The sequence below is a fragment of the Hemicordylus capensis genome, chromosome 2, assembly GCF_027244095.1.
Source record: "Hemicordylus capensis ecotype Gifberg chromosome 2, rHemCap1.1.pri, whole genome shotgun sequence".
NCBI classification, from domain to species: domain Eukaryota; kingdom Metazoa; phylum Chordata; class Lepidosauria; order Squamata; family Cordylidae; genus Hemicordylus; species Hemicordylus capensis.
Window position 1 is genome coordinate 216349524 of NC_069658.1, and position 22410 is coordinate 216371933.

The window sequence follows — 22410 nt, forward strand, 5'->3', positions numbered from 1 at the left end:
TCTGCACGCACAGTCGTCATTGGCATGCCCCAAATATAAGGCCCCTTCTAGGATTCCTTGAATCAGCAGTCTAACTGGCTGTTTCCTAACCACAGAGCTGGAAGGGGTCTTGGAAGCCATCTAGACCAACCCCCTGCTCAGCACAGGAACCTTCTACCAAATACTTTACAGGTGGCATCCTTTGAAGACCTCCGGTGAGGACATAGGGGCATAGGGAGATGCTTTACACCCCCCCCCAGTGTAGCTGGGGCGGGTGCCCCTCAGAGTGAGGGAGATAATGGGGAAGGATGGAGCTGGGCCCCCCGGGTTCTTTGAACCCATCCACTCAATTATAGCGACACCCCTGCCGCTTTATACCGAGTCGGACCATCAGTGTTGTCTGCTCTGACTGGCAGCAGCTCTCCAAGATTTCAGGCAGAGGTCTTTCCCAGCCCTACCTGGAGATGCTGCCAGGGACTGAACCCCCTCCCCTGGGTACAGAATAATAGAATCTTAGAGGTGGAAGTGCCCCCAGAGGTCACCTACTCCAGCCTCCTGGGGGCTGTTCTGACAGCAGGTTTTACCACAGGTTGACCATGAGACTTTACTGTGAGTTTGGGGCATAAGAACGGATCCATACTCCGAAACAAAAAGAGGACTTTTTAACCCCAGAGATAAATCGAGCTAGGTCCCAATATGGAGGGAAAACCCAAATCATGTGTGAAGTGCTCTCTGGAATATCACACGGACTTCAGGGTAAATCTGGCCAATATTTACGCACCTTCCCAAAGTAAAGTCGTGGTAAAGTCGCCATCTGAAAAAGCAATAATGCTTTTATTATTGCTCCTGCAGTAATAAAAATATTATATATTGCTCCTGCTCCCTTCAGGAAACTACTACAGCATCCTAACAGGTGGCTTTCCAGCCTCTATGTGAAAACTTCCAGCGAAGGAGAGTCCACCATTGCATGAGGTGGGCTGTTCCATTGTCCAACAATGACAAAGAAGCAGATTCAGGCTAGACTCTAGGAAATGCCTTTTAATGTCTAGCCTGAAGCTAAAACCTACTGGTTTTAGTCCTCACCCCAGTAGAACTTGAACTGATTGTTTCTATAATAGTTTTTGGGTTTTTTTAAAAGAGGAAATAAGTATTAACCATGCAGGCATGAACCAACCCACAGGTTTGTCCTCAATACAACTTATTAGAACCCGTTATGGGATATTGCAAGGAAACAGATTTAGACTAGACATTCGGAAGAGCTTCCTAACTGTAAGAGCTATTGGACAGTGGAACAGTCTGCCTCATGCTGGTCTGGACTGTCCTCTGAAGGAGGTTTTCAGAGAGTGGCTGGAAGGCCATCGGTCAGGGAAGCTGTAGCAGATTCCTGCACTGAGCTGAGGGTTAGTCTAGAAGATCTCCAAGATCCCATTAGCATTCTATGTTTCGCAAGAGAGGGGTGTGAAGAGGCCGGTTTTCCCAAACGCAACCGGATTGGAGAAAAGTTCACGATTTAGGCCGAGGCTGCTGCCCTTCAAGCTTAGTCCTTGGCTGGCGGGGAAAGAACGTTTAAATGAGGCAGTCTGTTTATGAGACTTGGGGGTTCTCGCGCCCCTCTCCACTGGTCGGAGTCTCTCTGTTTTAGTTTCCGTTCGCAACTCTCCCATTGGCCAGCGGTTGGGTGGTATGCAGATTAACCGCTGTGCCTTGCCACCGGATTGGCTGGAGGTTGGAGAGTATGCAGATGAAGGGGGTGGGGTCTGCGCTCTGCCATTGGAGAACCAACCAGGCAAAGTTGCCCTAGTCAGTCTCTCTTGCGCTGCCTGCTTGGGCCGGCGTCTCCGAGGCCGATGGATGGGTGCTGGGCATGGGTCCAGGCAGCCTCCCCCCAGCGGCGGCGGCTCTAGGGTGGCTCTGGGGGCCGCGGGGCCTGCCTGCCTTCGCCATGCTGCTGTTCTCCTTCTGCTGCTGTTTCCCCCCGTTTGCAGGTACGCGGGTGCAGAGCGGAGCGCGCGTCCTGCTCGCAGTTGCGCTGCAGCAGCCGGGAAGGGGGCGGAAGTTTGTGTGCTCCTTTTTATTTGTTTGGGCCGTTTGCTTTTCACGGGCTGCCGGGTTTGGCTGAAGCTATCGCGGCAGCGTGGAAGGCGAGCCATAGAGTCTACCAAGACTCCCCTATACCTGGAATTCCCCCCACCCCGCCGCTTTCCGCCAATATTTCTCACTATATAAAATCGGGGGGGGGGGGAGGGATTCCAGGATGGCTTTCAAGAGTTTTCTGCAGAGAATCTTTATTCCCCCATATTTCTCCCCAGTATTTTTCACAAGCTCAATCCAGTTCAATGTCCAGGATTGTTTTTCCAGAGTCACCTGGAAAGGGACGTTGATTCCTGGAGACCCCCAGGCCCATCCTGGAGTGGGCTGGCACCCCAAAGCCACCCATCTGGAATTCGCCATGGAAATGAAATAAATCCAACTTGCAGCGGGGCCGTAGGAGGGTTGCCAATTCTGACTGCAGCTCTCCCTGGAGCTCTCCTCCTCTAATATTTCTTCCCATATCAAGCCTTTAAAATGTCCAGAATAGCTTCCGAGAATCTTCTAGACATGAATTCCACCCCCTCTCCCCCACCACATTTTGTCCCACTATATTTCAAAACGCCAAGCCATTCAGATCTCCAGAGTTGCTTTTGAGAGTGATGGGTACCGATTCCTGGAGACCCCCGGGACAATTCTGGAGGGGTTGGCTCTTTTCGTGTTGATTGCTGGATATGCAAATAGGGCTGAGATGAGGCTGGGGATTGGTGCAGCGGCTGCTTGCAGGGTGGGCAACCATAGGTGCATCACAGGCTGGCAGCTAAACCTCCTCCCTGCGCCCCCCCGCCCCCGGATATCCCAGTCAGGCCTGCTCCTACCTGCTTCAACCCTTTCTGGGTTCTGTTTCTAGGTTATGCCAGAATGGATTTTTAAAATTATATTATTATTTTATTACATTTTTCTTGCACCCTTTTCCCACGGAAGTCCCAGTAGCAAACATGGTGTGTCTCTTCCCCTGCTTTCCATTTTATCCTCACGACAACCTTGTAAGGTAGGTTAGTCTGAAAAGGAGACAACGACTGCCCGCAGTTTCTCCAGGCAGCTTCATGGCTGTGTGGAGATTTGAACCCGGGACTCCAGACTTTCAAGAGAGTCTTGGGGATTGATGCCGATTGCTGGAAACGCCAGGCAGGCCCGTCCTGGAGCGTTGGCAACCCAAGGGAAGGGAAATTGTGGCGCCACAGAGTGTGTGTGTGTCAGTGTGTGGGAAGGACTTGTGCTCCTTGCTTCTGGGGACGGGGTTCGCCCAGAGGAGAGTCAAACTAGCCCCACTTTTCTTACAATTATTATTAGGCCCCGAATTACGGAGGGGGTTTGCCGTTTAAAGATACCCTTCTCTAGCTACTGTTTTGGGAAGGCTATGGGGGAGTATGTTGAGGTTGAAAATGGGAGGTGGAGAAAATGATTTGACATAAATTCTGGGTGGGGTGAGGGAGTCAGGGAAAGAGGTTTTTGTTGTTCCTCCTGGCCCAGAATTTTGGGTCCAAGGTTGTCCCCCTCGCCTCCAGAATTTGAGTACAGTTAGGGATGATGGGACTTGTAGTCCTTGCAAGAGCTAGGACTGATGGATGTGGTTGCCCAGCAACAGCCAGAGAGCTTCAGGTTGGCCATTCTTTTGAACGAGGATTTTTCTTTAAATTATGAGGAAATCTCCGCTGTCATCATACTTGGGGAATCACCCAGTGAGGCCGATTGATAGGGGCAACGGAATGGGTGCAACAAAGCGTGTCCTAGTACATGGTGAAATCTAACCTGTGGGATTCCCTGCCACAAGGTACAGTGAGTGCCACTAGTTCAGATGGCTTAAAAAAAAACCCAACTCCAAACTAGGATTAGATAGACTTGTCCTCTATAAACCTATCAGCAGCGGTTAGCCATGATAGCTGAATGGGACTTCCATTTTCAGAAGCAGTCTACCTACAAATTCCAGTTACTGGGAACAGACAGCAGGAGAGGGCTGATTGCACGTCCTTCTTGTGAGCTTCCCAAAGATGTCAGGTTGGCCACTTGGGAAGCAGGAGGGTGCATGGACCTTTGGTTAGATCCAAGCAGGGCTCTTCTTGAGTTCTTATTAGCCATAATAGGAATGGAACCTCCATATTCAGAGGCAATGTACCTCTGAAGACCACACTCAGGATGGCAGGGGAGGTCTTTTGCCTGCCTTTGTTGGAAACTGGGTTCTGGACAGGCTTACCTTTGGCCTGATCTGGATTGGCACAGAATGGGGAGAACCGGGCTTGGCGGTGATCCATGTGAAAGGGATAATGTACGTCTCTCATTGTCTCTTTATTGAGCAGGGGGAGAGCAACTGGCCCTATCCACCCCCAGCACAACATCTCTCTACTGGCTGTTTCTGGTGTTTTTCTTATGTTTCTTTTTTAGTTTATGGGCTTTTTGGGCACAGGGAGACATTTTATTTTTATTCATTTCTCTGTGTAAACTCCTTTGGGAACTGTTGTTGAAAAGTGGTATATAAATATTCGTAGCACCAGGGGACCACGTTGAACATGAGCCATCAGTGTGGTGCAGCGACTAAAAATGCGAATGCAATCTTGGCCTGCATTAAGAGACGATTAATGTCCAGATCACAGCAAGTAATTGTCCCACCTTCAGCTCCTGTAGGGAATGGTTGAAGGAGCTGGATAGGTGTCGCCTGGAAGAGAGAAGAGTAAGGCAAGATATGAGAGGTGTGAAGGGCTATTTCGCAGAAGGAGGAGTGGGCTTGTTCTTTGTGGCTCCAGAGGGCAAATGACAAGTTGAAATGACAAGGAAGCAGATTTAGGCTGGACATCAGGAAGAGTTTCATAACTCTGAGAGCTGTTGGACAGTGGAACAGTCTGCCTCATGCGTTATTCCATTATTCTATGACTCTTCTTAAGTTCATGTAGAGGATTTGATAAATGCATGGTGGACAGGTCCAGCACTGGCTATGAGCCACAATAGGCCAGAATGGAACTTCCATGTCCAGAGGCAATGTACCATTGGACACTAAATCCTGGGGACAAGCAGTGAATGAATGCCGTTGCTCCCGTGCGCTGTTTGTGGGGTTTCCCAGCAGCTGTCCACGGTTGGAAACAGGGGGCTGGTCTTCACTGGAGCTTTGGTCTCCTCCAACAGGGCTCCTTACGTGTCCTGAAGAGGCTTGTGGCTCACTTGGAGACAGGTTGTTGGAAAGTGTGTGGTCCGGAGAGCATGCGTTTCTGAGCGGTTTGTTTGCAACCTCCGTGTTTTGACTTGGTGCCTCAAGGCATGCCGTTTCTCAAAAATCTTCAAAGGCATGCCGCTTCTCAAAATGGTCAACATTCTCTCTCCTGCAAAAACTTTTCAAAATGCTTCCATTCTCCTTGTCAAAATTCTTCCTCCTTTCCCGCAAGGTAGGCAGTTACTCAAAATCTCAACTCTGCACGTTCTCAGAGGCTCCCGGCGCGTGGCACGTTTTGAAAACAAGATCCGAGCCTCAGCTAAAGCCGGTTTTGGCGGTCAGTTGGGGTTGCGCCTGAACTAGGAAAGCCACGACATGTTATTTCCCTACCCGCTTGCCTCCCCCTCCCCAGCCCCCGGGACACACACCAGTTGGGGCCTCCTCTGTGAGTGCAAGAGGGGTGGACCGTTCTTTAGTTGGGGGACCGTTGTTTTTTCTGCCGAGACGAACGGCTGATTTTTGCCAAAGAAAACAAGGGAAAATGTGCCTGGAACACAAAGACGTCTTTCTCTCGCCTGCCAGACGGGGACCCGGCAACCTGGCCTTCCTTCCCCGCCTCTCTTTGGGCCTCAGCTCCCTCCCCGAAGAGACGCTCAGCCAGTTATGTGCCAAATGTGCAAAAAGGCCATTAAAAAGCGGGTGGGGGTGTGAAGTCAAGTTTTAAAAGTTACAATAAATGAAATTATTTAGCATTCGACTGCAAGCTGGTGGACTCCCAGAGTCTCGGAACTTCTTAATGTCCAGAGCCTTCAGCATACTTATGGGGCTTCATTTATTTAGGGGGCTAAAAAATGTACAGAAAAGCCCACCTTCTGTCCTCTTGGGACTGTAGTATTTTATTTTATTTTATTTTATTTTATTGCATTGGGGGTCATCCAGAAAGGTTTACATGACGTTGCCAAAAAAGGGGCTAGAGAGAGGTTTTCCTCCCTCTCTTGCCTTGCTAGAATTCAGGGTTCAGCCAATCAAAGTGATGAGCAGGACGGATAAAAGGAAGGATTCTAGACTTCACTTGTGGAACTCTCTGCCACAAAGTGGGGGTGGCTGGTGGTCTAGATTCAGGGATTCTCAACGTTGGGTTCCCAGATGTTATTGGACTTCAACTCCCATAATCCCCAGCCAAAGGCCACTGAGGCTGGGGATTATGGGAGTTGAAGTCCAGTAACGTCTGGGGACCCAACGTTGAGAATCCTGGTCTAGATCACTTGAGAAAGAGATTAGACTTTTCCTCCTCCCTCATCATGAGGGAAAGGGTTGTGGCTCCGTGGCAGAGCATCTGCTTTGCATTCAGAAGGTCCCAGGTTCAATCCCTGGCGAACCCAGGTTGGGCTGAGAGTGACTCCCACCCCACCTGGATTCTCGAAGAGCTGCTGCCAGCCAGTGCAAGCAGTACTGAGCTAGATGGACCAATGGCCTGACTCAGTATATGGCAGCTCCCTATGTTCCTGTGACTCAGTTCATCAGAAGCATCCATAGCTCAGTGGAAGAGCGTCTGCTTTGCAGGCACATGCTCCCAGCTTCGTTCCCTGGCATCTCCAGGTAGAGCTGAGAAAGACCGCTTGTCCAAGACTCTGGAGAGATCCCGCCAGTCACTGTGGATGATCCCCTGAGCTAGACGCATCAAGGCAGCTTCCAAGGTAACTTGTGTCTCATTGGCTGTTTCGAACCTCCATGTTCAGAGGCAGTATACCCCTGAATGCCTAGGAAACAACAGTATGTGAAGGCAATTTGCTTCCTTGTTCATTTCCCAGAGTCTCCAATGGGTCACAGAGGGAAACAGAAGATCAAATAGAGGCATTCTCCCCCTCCCCCCCCCAGTTTTGGGAAGGCAGAGCTCTTCTTATCCCAGTAGTTTGAGAAGGGCTCTTACCTCTTGGTTAGGAGGTTTGCACATCCTCTGGGCCATACTTTATAATGTGTCTGTTTGTTACAGGAATAGACCCAGCATTGGAGGGTTGGGTTTGCCCACCTCTGCAGACATATCCTGGGCTCCATTCTGGATTAAACTGGGATGGGGCCCCTTCTAATTGGAAAAGGATCTGCTTTGCACACAACTGATCCCAGGTTCAGTCCCTGGCAGCATCTCCAGGTAGGGCTGGGAAAGATTCCTGCCTGGAACTGTGGAAAGCTGCTGCCAGTCTGTGCTGACAATGCTGAGCAAGACGGACCAAAGGTAGAAGGCAGTTTCCTATGTTCCTAATCGTCAGCCATTCAGCCGCCGTCTTTATTTTGGTCTGTGACCAGCAACAATAACAAACAAATAATCTAAACAATAATCTAAACAGTTAATATCTTGGTTAAGATGGTTAATATCACAAATCTATTTCTCCATGTCAACATCATCAGAAGAAGGCATATCCTCCCTGAATGCCTGCTTGGAAGTAGTAATGGGATGGATGAGGGATAACAAACTGAGACTGAATCCAGACAAGACGGAGGTACTTATTGTGCGCAGTCGTCACTCGGGAAGCGATATTGATCTCCCTGTTCTAGATGGGGTCACACTTCCTCAGAAGGAACAGGTACGCAGTCTGGGAGTGCTTCTGGATCCACACCTCTCCCTGGTTTCCCAGGTTGAGGCAGTGGCCAGAAGCGCTTTCTATCAGCTTCGGTTGATACGCCAGCTGCCTCCGTTTCTTGAAGTTCATGATCTCAAAACAGTAGTACACTTGCTGGTAACCTCCAGACTTGATTACTGCAATGCGCTCTATGTGGGGCTGCCTTTGTACGTAGTCCGGAAACTACAATTAGTACAAAATGCGGCAGCCAGGTTGGTCTCCGGGTCATCTCGAAGAGACCATATTACTCCTATATTACAGGAGTTGCACTGGCTGCCGATAGGTTTCCGGGCAAAATACAAAGTGCTGGTTATAACCTATAAAGCCCTAAACAGCTTAGGCCCACGGTATTTAAGAGAGCGTCTTCTTCTGCATGATCCCCATCGTCCACTACGTTCATCAGGGGAGGCTCGTCTGTGGCTACCTTCATGTCGTTTGGTGGCCACCCAGGGATGGGCCTTCTCTGTTGTCGCCCCGAGACTTTGGAACGCACTTCCCGTGAGAATAAGAGTCTCCCCATCTCTAGTGGCTTTTAAAAGGGATTTAAAGACTCATCTTTTTTTACCCAAGCTTTTTAACTTTTTAGCTTTTTAGCTTTTTAACTTTTAAATTTTTAAACTTTTGATTGTTTATTATTTGTTTTAAATTGTTTTTAGTATTTGTTGTTGTGAACCGCCCTGAGACCTTGGGTTAGGGCGGTATAGAAATGTGTTAAATAAATAAAATAAATAAATAAAACCATCTACTCAAGAAAAAGGAAAACTTCTCAGCTATACAGATTACCAGAATCCATGAGGATCTATTTACCTAACATTGCCTAAAGTACAAACATAGCTCCTATATGGAGCTCAACTGGGCATGTACTCTAACTTCTCTAAGGTAGAAGCTGTGCAATCTAAGTTCCTGAGGAACATTTTTCAGGTACCCTGGTGTGTTCCCAGTGCTATCCTTCGTCTGGAAGCAGGACTGCTTAAAGTAGAGGCCAGAGCATGGATTGATTGATTGACTGATTAATTAATTAATTGAATTTATATACCGCTTAATATCAAAATCTCTAGGCGGTTTACAGAATTAAGACACAATCTACAATATAAAAATTTTAAAATACATTAAAAAGATAAAATAGATAAAAACACATTAAAATTTAAAAATTTGGTATCAGTTGAAGGCCTGGGAAAATAGGTACATCTTCAGGGTCCTCCTCAAACCAAACAAAGGGGATGCTCTTATTTCAGCAGGGAGCGAGTTCCAAAGCGCTGCTGGGGTGGCCACAGAGAAGGCCCCGAGTTGCCACCAAACGAGTTGGCGGCAGCCATAACCGGACCTCTCCAGATGATCTTAATAGGCGGCAGGGTTCAGGACAGAGAAGGCGCTCTCTTAAATACCCTGGACCTAAGCCGTTAAGGGCTTTATAGGTAAGAACCAGTATTTTGTATTTCGTTCAGAAACATAGCAGCAGCCAGTGAAGTTCTTTTAGAATTGGTGTTATATAGTCCCATCGTGTTGTCCCCGAGACCAATCTGGCTGCCACATTCTGTACCTATTGTAGTTTCCAAACTATGTACAAAGGCAGCCCCACATAGAGTGCATTACAGTAGTCAAGCCTAGAAGTTACCAGCATATATATCACCATTTTAAGGTCATTTGTCTTCAGAAATGGACATATCTGGTGTATCAGCTGAAGCTGATAAAAAGCACTCCTGGCCACAGCCTCAACCTGAGAAACCAGGGAGAGTTTGGGATCCAGGAACACTCCCAGACTACGAACCTGATCTTTTAGGGGAAGTGTAACCCCATCCAGAACAGGCAGATCTAAACCATCTTTCAGATCCCAACCCCCTACAGACAGTACCTCCATCTTGTTTGGATTCAACTTGGGCCTGTTATCCCTCATCCAGCCCAGTATCGCCTCCAGGCAGGCACAGGCGGGGGGCGGGGGCACATCGTGCCATTTCCTGATGAAGTTGGTATGGAGAAATAGATCTGGGTGTTATCAGCATATTGATAGCACCCCAGACCAAACTTCCTGCTGATCTCTTCCAGCAGTTTCATGCCCTGGAAACAATATGGAGCCTTGTGGAACACCACACTTTAGCTCTCGTTAATATCTTTGAATTCTGGCTGAACCTGTTTTTCCACCCTGCAGGCCTAGCTCCACTTGTGCTAAAGGATATCTATCACTCCAGGTGGAAAAAATTGCTGGCGGAATGGCTGCATCATTATGATTTCTCCCCTTTTGCATTGATAACCCTGGGGTATGAAAATGTGAGGGTCAAACTCTTACAAAGAATATACGATATGAAGCGTCAAATTGATCAGGCCTCTATTCCCGTTGGTGTCCATTTGGGCAACCATGTTCGGAGTTTCAACCCTGCCAGATACCTAAACTAGATAACTGTGCCAAAATATTGCAGAGTTCTGATACAGGCATGATGCAATCCCTTGCAATCAGCAGTCCTAGAAGGGAGATATCAAAAAATCCCCTACAAAGAACGCACTTGTCTCTGCAAATCAGGAGATATTGAAACAATGTCTCATGTGCTCCCTTATTGTCAACTTTACCGAGATATACAATATTAACATATAACCCCCTTTATTAGCTGCCATCCAGGTTCATTCATTTATTCAGTTTCTATACTGCCCTTCCAAAAATGGCTCCGGGCGGTTTACACAGAGAAATAATAAATAAATAAGTTGTACAGATTCTTTTTATCTTGATTATCTTTTAACTGACCAGAATGACCTGAGATCTTATAATGTGGCTAAGTTCTGTTTAATAACCAGTAAAATCCGCCAGGAGTTCATTTAGAATTGTTAATTGAGTCCAGCTACCCAAGCTAACTGGGCAAAGAGACACCTTTTTAACGTGGTGATTCTCTTTATTTAGCAGGGGGAGAGCAACTGGCCCTATCCAGCCCCAAGCACAGTACCTCCAGTGACTGTTGCTGGTGTCTATCATGTTTCTTTTTAGATTGTGAGACCTTCGGGGACAGGGATCCATCTTATTTATTTATTATTTCTCTATGTAAACCGCTTTGGAAACTTTTGTTGAAAAGTGGGGTGTGTGTGTGTGTGTGTGTATATGTTTTTGTTGTTGTTAATTGATCTTTATGCTTAACTGTGTGCTTAACTACTGTATCACGAACCTGTAGGTTTTTTTATTGGGCTTCTGTTTGACAGTGGTGCTGGTCTGTGATTGTAATAAAGGAATTGAATTATTTACCTAGCGGAATGGAGAGCTGGTCTTGTGGTAGCAAGCATGACTTGTCCCCATAGCTAAGCAGGGTCTGCCCTGGTTGCATATGAATGGGAGACTTGATGTGTGAGCACTGCAATATATTCCCCTCAGGGGATGAAGCCGCTCTGGGAAGAGCAAAAGATTCCAAGTTCCTTGCCTGGCAGCATCTCCAAGATAGGGCTGAGAGAGATTCCTGCCTGCAACCTTGGAGAAGCCGCTGCCAGTCTGTGGAGACAATACTGAGCTAGATAGACCAATGGTCTGACTCAGTATATGGCAGTTTCCTATGTTCCTATGTCTAAAATCTCCCAGTTCTAATAATTATTAGGGAAGTGCTCAGAATGCGATTCGGCACCCAAATCACAGCACAATCCCTTTAAAGCCTTTAGCACGGAGGAGAACAAGTCCTTACCTGCTCCTCCTCTGCTCACCACCACTTCCGTAATTGTGGAGCTCCCCCCAGCTATGATTGCGTGCTGGCGGGGCGTCTCCCAGCTGCCCCTGTGTGATGCTGGCATGCACACGGCCCCTGCGCATGTGTGGTGGCCATGTGTGTGCTGGCGTTGCACGTTGCAACTGGGAGATAGCACAACCGCAACTGGGGGGAGCACCACGATACAGAAGTGGCAGTGAGCAGAGCGGGAGCCGGTAGGGACCTGATCTCCTCCATGTTATAGGGGCTGTGTAAGCCCTGGTTTTAACGGGATTGTGCTGCGATTCGGATGCCGAATCCGAGTGGAGCAGCGGGAAAGGGTGGTGGGACAGGCTGGCTGGGTGGGGCCTTTCCAGAAGCCTCAGCCGCCACTGAGTATGTTCTGCCTCTCCGTTCCCACAGTGGACTGCCAGCCGTGCCAAATCCAGCGCTGCAACACCGACTACGTGACCGCCACCTCTCCCCTGCCCGAAGAGACGCTACCTCACCGGGATTTCTGCATTGTTTTGCGGGCATACGCCCTCTGCACCAGGAAGATGGCCCGCTCCTGCCGGGGGGATCTCGTCTTCCACTCCGCCGTCTTCCGGATCAAAGAACTCTTTGGGCAGCACAACTGCTCCAGTGACGGGCCGACGTCCTTTGCCCGAGGCCCCGGGGCTGTGGACCCTCTCGTTTCCGAGATCTGCAACTACCAGGCCAGGACTGGTTTCCGCACCAAGTTTGCCCACTGTGGGCTTTTCGGGGACCCCCACCTGCGGACTTTTAAGGACGAATTCCAGACGTGCAAAGTGGAAGGGGCCTGGCCTCTCATCGACAATCGGTACTTGTCAGTTCAGGTGACCAATGTCCCCGTGGTCCTTGGGTACGGTGCCACAGCTACCAGCAAGGTAAACACCCTTTCTCTTCCGCTTTGCACATCTCCCCTGCCCTGATAGCTTAGCAAGAATTTCAGCTTGCCGTAAACCATATTAAATAGCAATGGCAATAATAATAGATGCATCATCATCATCATCATCATCATTATTGTTGTTGTTATTTAGCAAGCCTGGGCTAGGGGGCAGATGTCGGAATAGTGGGCAGGTGTCAGACAATGTACAGTAGCACAATTTGACTCTGAAGACGGGGGAGCAGTCAGGTCAGAGGAGCGAGCCCCAAACCCAGTCCTAGCCCCGATACCAGATTAGAACCTGAGCCTGGAGAGCCACCTGGGAGACCCAGGAACTGGAGGCCCTGGAACTGGCACACGTGGAACCCGAGTCCCCTAATGAGCCAGCCTCTTCCACACTACACACCTCACCCCCAGCACCCACACTAGTGCCGCTGGGCCAGGAGTAACTTGATAGTTTGGAGGATATTGGCTTGGCTCCAGGCCGGAGGGCTGCCCCTTTAAATATCTCTGCTCTCCAGCCAAGGAGGTGGCACCTGAGAGGGGAGGTGGAGCCTGGAGGTATTTAAGGCCTCATTCCCTCTCTGGCCCTGGTTGCTCATGGGGAGCTCTCCAGGGTGCTGAAACTTGCCTTGCCTTAAGAATGTAAGAAGAGCCCTGCTGGATCAGGCCCAAGGCCCATCTAGTCCAGCATCCTGTTTCGCACAGTGGCCCACCAGATGCCGCTGGAAGCCCAGATGCCTCTGGATTGTCCCTGCTGTTGTGGTGGGCTGCTCCAGGTTAGGGGTGTGTACGGAACCGGCTGGTCTGGTCCGGTTTGGACCGGGCCAGTTCAGTCTGGCACCCTCGTGAACCACCACCCCCCCGTCTGCTCCGGTCTGAGGGGGGTGTCCATGAACTTTAAACACACACACACACATATATATATGATATATATATAATTTTCTCCAAGGTCGAGGGGTGTTTGTGTGTCCACAGAGGTTCTCTCTCCACCCACCAGCCTCCTTTTGATCGAAAACCGGCCCGTTCGGCCGTTCTTCAGCCCGTTCAGGCCTCTGGTCCGGCACTGGGGAGGGTGGATCTTTAAGGGCGGGGGAGGGTGTACTTACCCCTCCCGCCACTTTCCCCCCTCCAGCGCTCCCCGTTTTGTAAGCATTTGGGGTGGCAGGGTACCTTCCTGCTGCCCCTACCCCCATTCCTTGTCAAATGGCTTCAGAAGCCACACTGCGCATGCGTACATCGTGCGCATCATGTCTGTGCGTCACGCGCGCACTCCCGACATGCGCATGCACACGACGCTGGACGTGACACGTGCGGTGGGAGGGGTAAGTACACCCTCCCTCGCCCTTAAAGATCCACCCTTCCCAGTGCCAGACTGCGGAGGTGCGGTTCCGTACACACTACTACTGGTTTTCGACCGAAGGGAGGCCAGCAGGGGGAGGGGGAACCTCCGTGGACACCCCCTGCCGCCTTGAACACCCCCAGAGGGGGTAAGGTAAAAAACTTAAAACAAAATTTTTTTTTTAAAACAAACTCAAAGACCCACAAACCCCCTGAATGGGCTGTTGGGTGGTGGTGGTCTGGGGTCGGACTGAACAGGGGGTGGTTGGGTAGGACCCCAAACCATTGAACCTGTCTGCACGTCCCTTCTCTGGGTCACACTTGATTATTTGTCTATTTCTTACATGGATAGACTAAGCTTTCCAGGGTTGGTTACACCCACCATTCCAGATACTTTCTGGGCTCCACCCTGGATCAAACTGGGCCTTTGGCATACACTCGAGAGACCACTTAATGTGGATTAAGTGACCAGTTTGTTGACGTTCACATGAGTCAACATGGAATAGGTTCTCCCAACAGGCTTCCAGAAGTTTCTCTTGGGGACAGCTCCAGCAGTAGCTCTCTGCTGCCACCTTGTGGCAATCGGGAAGAGTGACTTGAATGCCATCCCTGCGAACTGGGCGAAGAGGCCCCTTTTGAAGTGGGGGCTCTCTTCTCTTTAGCGGGCCGTGAGCAGCTATCCCTCTTCAGCCCAGCTCAGCATCACTCCCAGTGGCTGTTGCTGGGGTTTCCCTTGTCTTTGTTTCAGATGGTGACCCACTTAGGGGCAGGGAATCGGCTTCAGGCTCTCTTGTGGCACACAGTTTCGGAACCGCCCCTCCATACTGGGCCAATGAGGCACATTTCCAAATCAGGGCTGTCTTCCATTTAGCCGGTGGGGAGAGCCACAGCCCCTGTTCAGCCCAGCAGAGCATCTCCTCCCTGTGACTGTGGCGGGTGTCTCCCTTGTGTTTCTTTTTAGATTGGAAGCACTTTGCGGCCGGGAACCATCTTTAGGGTTTCTTCTGTTTTGGGATCCCCCCCATAAGAACATAAGCCCTACTGGATCAAGCCCAAGGAGGCTTATCTAGTCCAGCATCCTGTTTCCCACAGTGGCCCACCGGAAGCCTCTTGGGAGCCCACAGGCAAGAGGAGGATGAGGGCGTGCCCTCTCTCCTGCTGTTGCTCCCCTGCAGCTGGGATTTAGAGGCATCTTGCCTCTGAGGCTGGAGGTGGCCCATAGCCGCCAGACTAGTAGCCATTGATAGACCTGTCCTGCATGAATTTTTCCAAGCCCCTTTTAAAGCCATCCAAGCTGGTGGCCATCACCACATCCCGTGGCAGAGAATTGCATAGATTAATTGTGCACTGTGAGAAAAAGTACTTCCTTCTTGTCAGTCCTAAATTTCCCAACCTTCAGTTTCATGGGATGGCCCCTGGTTCTAGTGTGATGTGAGAGGGAGAAGAATTGCTCTCTATCCACTTTCTCCACACCATGCATGATTTTATAGACCTCTATCATGTCTCCCCGCAGTTGTCTTTTTTCTAAACCAAAAAGCCCCAGGTGTTGTAGCCTTGCCTCATAAGGAAGGTGCTCCAGGCCCCTGATCATCTTGGTTGCCCTCTTCTGCACCTTTCCCAGTTCTACAATGTCCTTCTTAAGATACAGTGACCAGAACTGCGTACAGTACTCAAGATGTGGCCGCACCATAGATTTGTCAAGGACGTTATAATATTAGCATTCTTATTCTTAATATGATAGATTCTTATTTTCAACCCCCTTCCTAATTATTCCTAGCATGGAATTTGCCTTTTTCACAGCTGAGCCGACACTGAGTCGACACTGAGTCTAGTGGTTAGAGTGTTGGAATTGGACTGGGGTGACCTGAATTCAAATCCCCATTCAGCCATGAAATTCAGTGAGTGACTCTCAACCTACTTCACTTAACTCACAGCCTAACCTACCTCACAGGGTTGTTGTGTGGATAAAAATAACCATGTTTGCCGCCCTAGGTACCTTTTTCGGGGAAGCAATAGTGGGAGAGAAGGGATACCCTCCCCTCTTGCCTGTTGGCTTCTTGTAGGCATCTGGTGGGCCACTGTGGGAAACAGGATGCTGGACTCGATGGGCCTTGGGCCTGATCCAGCAGGGCTGTTCTTAGGTTCTCATGATCTCTTTGACCAACTAGCACATCCTTCTGTCTGCTTTTTATCTGATTCTACTCTGTCCCCTTCTGGTTTATATGGAGCATTTACACCCTCACACCTTAAGGGATAGCATCTGCCAAACTGGATACTGTCCAGCTCCTTTTGGCTGGACATCATTTAAAAAGCTGCTCTGTGACCTTTTTGATTTTACGCACCAGCAGTCTGGTTCCAATTTGGTTCAAGTGCAGCCCGTCCCTTTTGTACAGGTCTTGCTTGCCCCAAAATGTATCCCAGTGCTTAACAAATCTAAACCCCTCCTCCCGGCACCAACATCTCATCCACGCATTGAAACCCCTCAGCTCTGCCTGTCTCACTGTACCTGCACGTGGAACAGGTCGCATTTCTGAGAATGCTACCTTGGAGGTCCGGGACTTCAATACACTACCTGTCAGCCTAACTTTGACTTCCAGGACCTCCCAACTACATTTCCCCACATCGTTGGTGCCGATGTGCACCACGACAGCTGTCTCCTCCCCAGCACCGCCTAAGAGCCTGTCTAGACACTGCGTGATGTCCGCAACCTTCGCACCAGGCAGGCAAGTCACCGTGCTGTCTACATGTGGGTCACAAACCCATCTCTCTATCCCTCTAATGATTGAATCACCCACTACAAGGAGGCCCCCACCCCCCGGAGGAGTATCCCCTGTGTGAGAGGATATGGGCTGATCTTCCACGGAAGGTGTCCCTTCTAAAGGAGCATTTCCCTCTTCCTCAGACCGATGTCCTCCTTGCCCAAGACCATCATTCTCCCTGACAGCAGAGGACCTATCAGCCTTGGAGTGGGATGCCTCTACCACGTCCCTGAAGGTCTCATCCATAGGCCTCTCTGAGCTTCTCCAGATCCACCACCTTTGAGGAAATGAACTTGTTTCCTGAGAGCCAGGAGCTCCTTGCACCGAGCACACACCCAGCCTCAAAGGCAGGCTGCCTCTTGTCCCAGTTGCAGGGGAATAACAGCAGGAGAGAGGGTATGTCCTCAACTCCTGTCTGTGGCTTCCAGTGGCATCTGGTGGGCCACTGTGCGAAACAGGATGCTGGACTAGATGGGCCTTGAGCCTGATCCAGCAGGGCTGTTCTTAAGTTCTGATAAAAACAGAATACTATTACAATTTTAAAAAGAGCAAAGGACAGTTCATTGGCCAAAAATCTGGGGGGAAAGGGCAGTCTTAAATATATACTGCTCCTTTGAGGCTGGAGGTGGCCCACAGCCCTCTGACTGGTAGCCGATGATAGACCTCTCCTCCATGAAGTTATCCAAACTCCACTTAAAGCTATTCAGGATGCTGGCTCTCACCACATCTTGTGGCAGAGAATTCCACAAGTTGGTTATGCATTGTGTGAAAAAGTACTTCCATTTGTTGGTCCTAAATTTCTTGGCAACCAATTTCATGGGATGACCCCTGGTTCTAGTGTTATGGGAGAGGGAGAAGAATTTATCTCTATCCACTTTCTCCACACCATGCATGATTTTATAGACCTCTATCATGTCTCTGTGCAGTCATCTTTTTTCTAAACTAAAAAGCCCCCGGTGTTGTAGCCTTGCCTCATAAGAAAGGTGCTCTAGGCCCCTGATCATCTTGGTTGCCTCTTCTGCACCTTTTCCAGTTCTACAGTGTCCTTTTTTAGATGGGGTGACCAGAATTGTACGCAGTACTCCAGGTGTGGCCGCACCATAGTTTTGTATAAAGGCATTATAATATTAGCAGTTTTATTTTCAATCCCCTTCCTAATGATCCCTAGCATGGAATTGGCCATGTTTTGATTGAATTGTTTTTATTATTATTTTAAATATTTATACCCTGCCCTTCCCGTACACTACTGCTCAGGGCGGCTCACAACAATAAAATAGATACAATGTAAAATAAAAGCAATAAAATTAATCATATTAAGTAAACAAGTTAAAAGGCTAAAACCACAATCAGAATTAAATTTCAAATTAAAGGTTATTTTAAAAACTAAAAATTGAGAAGTATAAATACTAAAAACTAAAGAGCCTCAGTGTTTTTTGAAAACACTGAGGAAGGGAGCATGGTGAAGCTCTTCAGGGAGGACATTCCACAGCCAAGGGGCCACAACCAAAAAGGCCCTGTCTCTGGTCCCTGCCAACTGGATCTCTGTTAGTGGTGGGGCCATAAGTGGGTGGGTTAACCGCCTTGGGGTCTTAGGTTGACAGGTGGTATATAAATATAAGTAAAAACATGCCGGACATTCCAGACAGTAGCCATAATCCAGTGCATTTAAGCCCATTGAGAGAAGCATTCTTAACTCTCACTGGATTGTGGGTCCTTCAGGATTTTTGTGCAGTTACGGCTGAGTTGTTGCTCAGTTGCAAAGGGCTTTGCCCTCCGTTCTTTTGTGTAGGAATCATCTTTTTCCCAGCATGCAAAAATTGCAGTCTTTTTCTCACTGGGAAGTTGCAACGTCAGATGCTCCATATGTGCTGATTTGCGAAGGATTGTCTCGGTGTTCTTTAACCGTGCCAGTCTTGAGATTTAGAAGGACCAAAAATGAGAAACAGTGCCTGCATAAAATACATTGTTATCCACCAGTAATGTTAATCAGTGCTGTGCTTCCTAAGTCATCTGGAGTCAAAGAGAGCCTTCAGAATGGCCTCTGGTTTTCTGTTGTTTGTGAGGGCAGGAATAGAACTACTGGGTTGGAATTGCAAGGAAGCAGATTTAGGCCAGACGTTAGGAAGAGAAAGTTCCTGCCTGTAAGGGCTGTTGGACAGTGGAACAGTCTGTCTCATGCAGTGGAGGGTTCTCTTTCGCTATAGGTTTTCTTGTAGAATCTGGGTAGCCATCTGTCAGGGATGGCTACCCAGCTGATCCATGCACCAAGCAGGGGGTTGGACTAGATGACCTCCAGGGTACCCTCTACCTCTAAAATATGGTTCTATTTGTGCAGTGCTGAGTTCTACTTCAGTGGAGGTGTCTGAAGCAGAGGCTGGACGGCCACTTGCGGGATGCTGTGACTGAATCCCTCACTGATCAGGAGGTTGGACCTCCGAGGTCCCTTCCTGTTCTAACCTCCCAGAGCTTGGGGGAGGAGTTTCGGGTACAAGGGGTGTGGCCTCCCACGAAGGGGCGGGGCCAGTGTCCCCTCTAACAGGGATTCCCGGATGTTGTTGACTACAACTCCCAGCATCCCCAGCTGCAATTAGGGATGTGCACGGAACCGGCCGGCCCTGTTCAGTTTGAGTCTGGACTGGACTCGAACCAGACCGACTAAGTTCGGTCCGGCCCCCATCGAACCCCTCCCCCCGGTCTGGGTTTATGTCCCCGCAATTTATTTTTTAAAATTTCAAAGTAAAATAAAAGTACCTGTAGCCCCTTCAGCCGTGGGGGGTGGGGTGTCCACGAAGGTCCCCCTTCCCCCCATTGGCCTCTAAAATCACCGCCACGGCTGGGTAAAACAACTCTTGTTTGGGCCTCTGTAACTGCGTGCGGCAGCCATTTTGGCCGCTGAGGCGCATGCGTAAATGGCCTCTGCGAGGCCTGGCATAGCCCCAAAGGGGCTACAGGTACTTTTATTTTATTTTATTTTATTTTATTTTTTTAAAAAACCTTCAAAAAATTTGCGGACTTGTCCAGAGGGTCAGTTCCGGTCCGGACAGAACCGGGGTGGGGTTCGGTTTGATCCCGGACCTCTGGACCGGACTCCCGAACCTCCCGACCAGTCCGCCCATCCCTAGCTGCCGCCGCCTTTGATTGAGGGTGGAGTGTTCCAACCTTTCTCCCCCCACGACTTCTCCTCAAGCCAAGGAGCTTGTTGATGGACACCTCTGCCCCGCTTCCCTCTTCCAGATCACGTTGATTTTCAAGAGCTTCCCGGGCTGCACCGAGCAGAAAGTGTACCAGGCCACCACGGAGGACTTGCCCTTGGCTTTCAGCGACGGCACGAGGAACGGCGGGTTGAAGGAAGCCACCGGCAGCCTCCGGATCCTGGAGAAGCCCGACGCCAGGCAGGTGGAGATCCAAGCCCAGTACATCGGCAGCACCGTCCTCATTCGCCGGGTGGGCCGCTACCTCACCTTCGCCATCCGCGTGCCGGAAGACACGCTGGGCGCCTCGGAGGGGAGCGCCGACCTCCAGCTCTGCCTCCACGGCTGCCCCCGGAGCGAGCTGATCCAGGAGCACCGCCTGCGCCCCTTTGGGCCCCACCCACGGCAGACCTTCACGGTGGAGTCCGCCGCTGAGCAGTGCAGCCATCTCTTGAAAGTGGAGGACGTCTACTTCCGGTCCTGCGTCTTTGACTTGCTGACCACGGGCGATGCCGAGTTCTCCAGGGCGGCTTACGGGGCCTTGGAGGATATGAAAACCCTCTACCCAAACAGGCTCAAGTTACACACTGCCTCTGCAGCTGTCGGCTCGGTCGGCGGCAGCCCGCAGCCAGGGCCAGCTCTGGTGGTAGCGTCGCTCTGGTGGATTCTCGTTTCCCCCCTTCTCCGTGTTTCAAACGGATAGCCGTGGATTCTGTGTGGTTACAGGAAGTGGTGCTCCAGTGGTGGGATGTTGGGCTGGGTGTTGGTGTGTCCCCACGCAGTCTTCCCTCTAACAGGGGTTCCCAGACGTTGTGGACTACACCTCCCATAATCCCCAATCAAAGGCTAATGCAGCTGGGGATGCTGGGAGTTGTAGTCAACAACATCCGGGAATCCCTGTTAGAGGGAAAGTTGGCCCCACCCCTTTGTGGGAGGCCACACCCCTTGGACCAGAAGCTCCTTCCCCAAGCTCTGGAAGGCCACCTCCTCAACTTGAGGATATCTGAACAAAGAGATGCTCAAAGGAACAGCTGGTCAGTCCTCAGGGAGGACTGAGAAAGATTTCTGCCTGGAACCCTGGAGAGCTGCTGCCAGCCAGTGTAGGCAGTGCTGCGCTGCACGGACTAAAGGTCTGACTCAGTAGGCCAGAGCTTCCTATGTCCAACTAATTGTTCCCCCCCTCAGACACACACGCACACACCCTTTTGGTTTGGTGGGGCCGTCTTCTGCACTGAGGCTGCGGATGGGTCACAAATGGAATTTTGCAAGCAAATGACCCAAAGTTTGCTCCAAGAAAACTTGAGTCCGTAAACCTGCATAAATTATAAGATGTTCTCTATATGTCTTGGGGAGGGTCCAAGAGCTGCACAGGGCACTAGAAATCTCAGGAGGTGTGGGGCAGAATGCAATTTTTCGCAGAGTCGAAGCTTCAGTGGAGAGCTGCTGCCAGCCAGTGTAGGCAGTACTGAGCGAGATGGAGCAAGAGTCTGGCTCAGTTAGGAGGCATCTTCCCATGTTCCTAGTCTGAGTGGCCGCAGTTCTCCCAAGTCTCAGCCAGGCAGGATCCTTTCCATCTATCTGTTAGTTGGAGATGCAAGCTGTTAAACTTGGGATTCACTGCCACAGTACATGCTGATGATCAGTTGTTTAGATGGCTTTAGAAAAAGAATGAGACAGATTCATGGAAGAGGCGAGGTCTGTCATGATGGCTAGGTAGAACCTCCATGATCCGAAGCAGTATACCCCCAAAGATCCGCTTCAAAGGTAGGGCGAGGGATTTTGCCTTCATGTACTGCTTATTGGAAGCAGGAACGCTGCAGGGTCCCTTGGATGCTTTTATGACCTATAGCAGGGCGGAGCAAAACCTGACCCTCCAGCTGTTGTTGAACTACAATTCCCATCATCCCCCAACTCCCATCATGCCATCACTCTAAATTTTAGGTTGGCTGGGGATGATGGGAGTTGTAGTTCAACAGCAGCTGGTGGGCCAAGTTTCTCCAGCCTTGTCCTATAGCCACTGAACCATGGCCCCATGTAGGATTTGGCTAGTGTCTGTGTCTGTGTGTTAGCCCTTTTCTACTGCTCGGATCTTACAGAGCCGAATTGCATTTGGGGAGGAACAGGGTGTCGCAGAGTTCCCCACTCACTTCCTTCTTTCAGAAACCATCGCCCAGTTTCAAGGTCTTGTGATTTCTGGACCGAGGCCTTGCTGTGTGCATTTGTGGAAGGGGCCATAATCCGTGTGGGTAGGGGAGAGCCAATGCCAGTGTGTGCTATGATGAACCCCTTGATCATTGTCTCCATCACAACAACAAAGGTGTGTATTTCTTTTCTACTGCCTGTAAGTGTGTCTGTGCATTCCGTACCATTCACGTTTAAAGATATGTTCCCTCCTGTACCTGCTGTTCCTGGTGTTTGCCACATCGTGGCATGTTCTTTTCTTGAAAAGAAAATTATAGTAATTTGCTTGGATGGTCCCTCCCCCTCCCCCCCCCAAAGTAAGTTTCTGCACTGAGCAATGGGTTGGACTAGATGACCTCCAAGTTCCCTTCCAGCACTAACGTTCTGTGAGTCTGTGCTGGTTATTTGCAATAGGCTTACCTGTGTGATAGTATCCTGAAAGCAAACATGCTTGACGAAAGAACAGCCTCTTTAAAGTACGTGCGGATTGGAACCTGTGGTCCTGTTGGATTTATGTCTGACCCTGCCTTCTTTCCATTTGGTGTCGTGTTTGA

The 22410-nt window shown here is 49.9% G+C and overlaps 1 protein-coding gene across 1 annotated transcript; it reads left to right on the forward strand.

The window, feature by feature from the left end:
* The first annotated feature begins 1764 nt into the window (after window positions 1–1764).
* On the forward strand, window positions 1765–22073 carry LOC128343476 (repulsive guidance molecule A-like). The gene is made up of 3 exons (XM_053292606.1): window positions 1765–1964; window positions 11901–12385; window positions 19719–22073. Exons 1-3 carry the CDS (start codon window positions 1844–1846, stop codon window positions 20376–20378), a joined length of 1266 nt encoding a protein of 421 aa, XP_053148581.1. The 5' UTR covers window positions 1765–1843; the 3' UTR covers window positions 20379–22073.
* The last annotated feature ends 337 nt before the right edge of the window (window positions 22074–22410 follow it).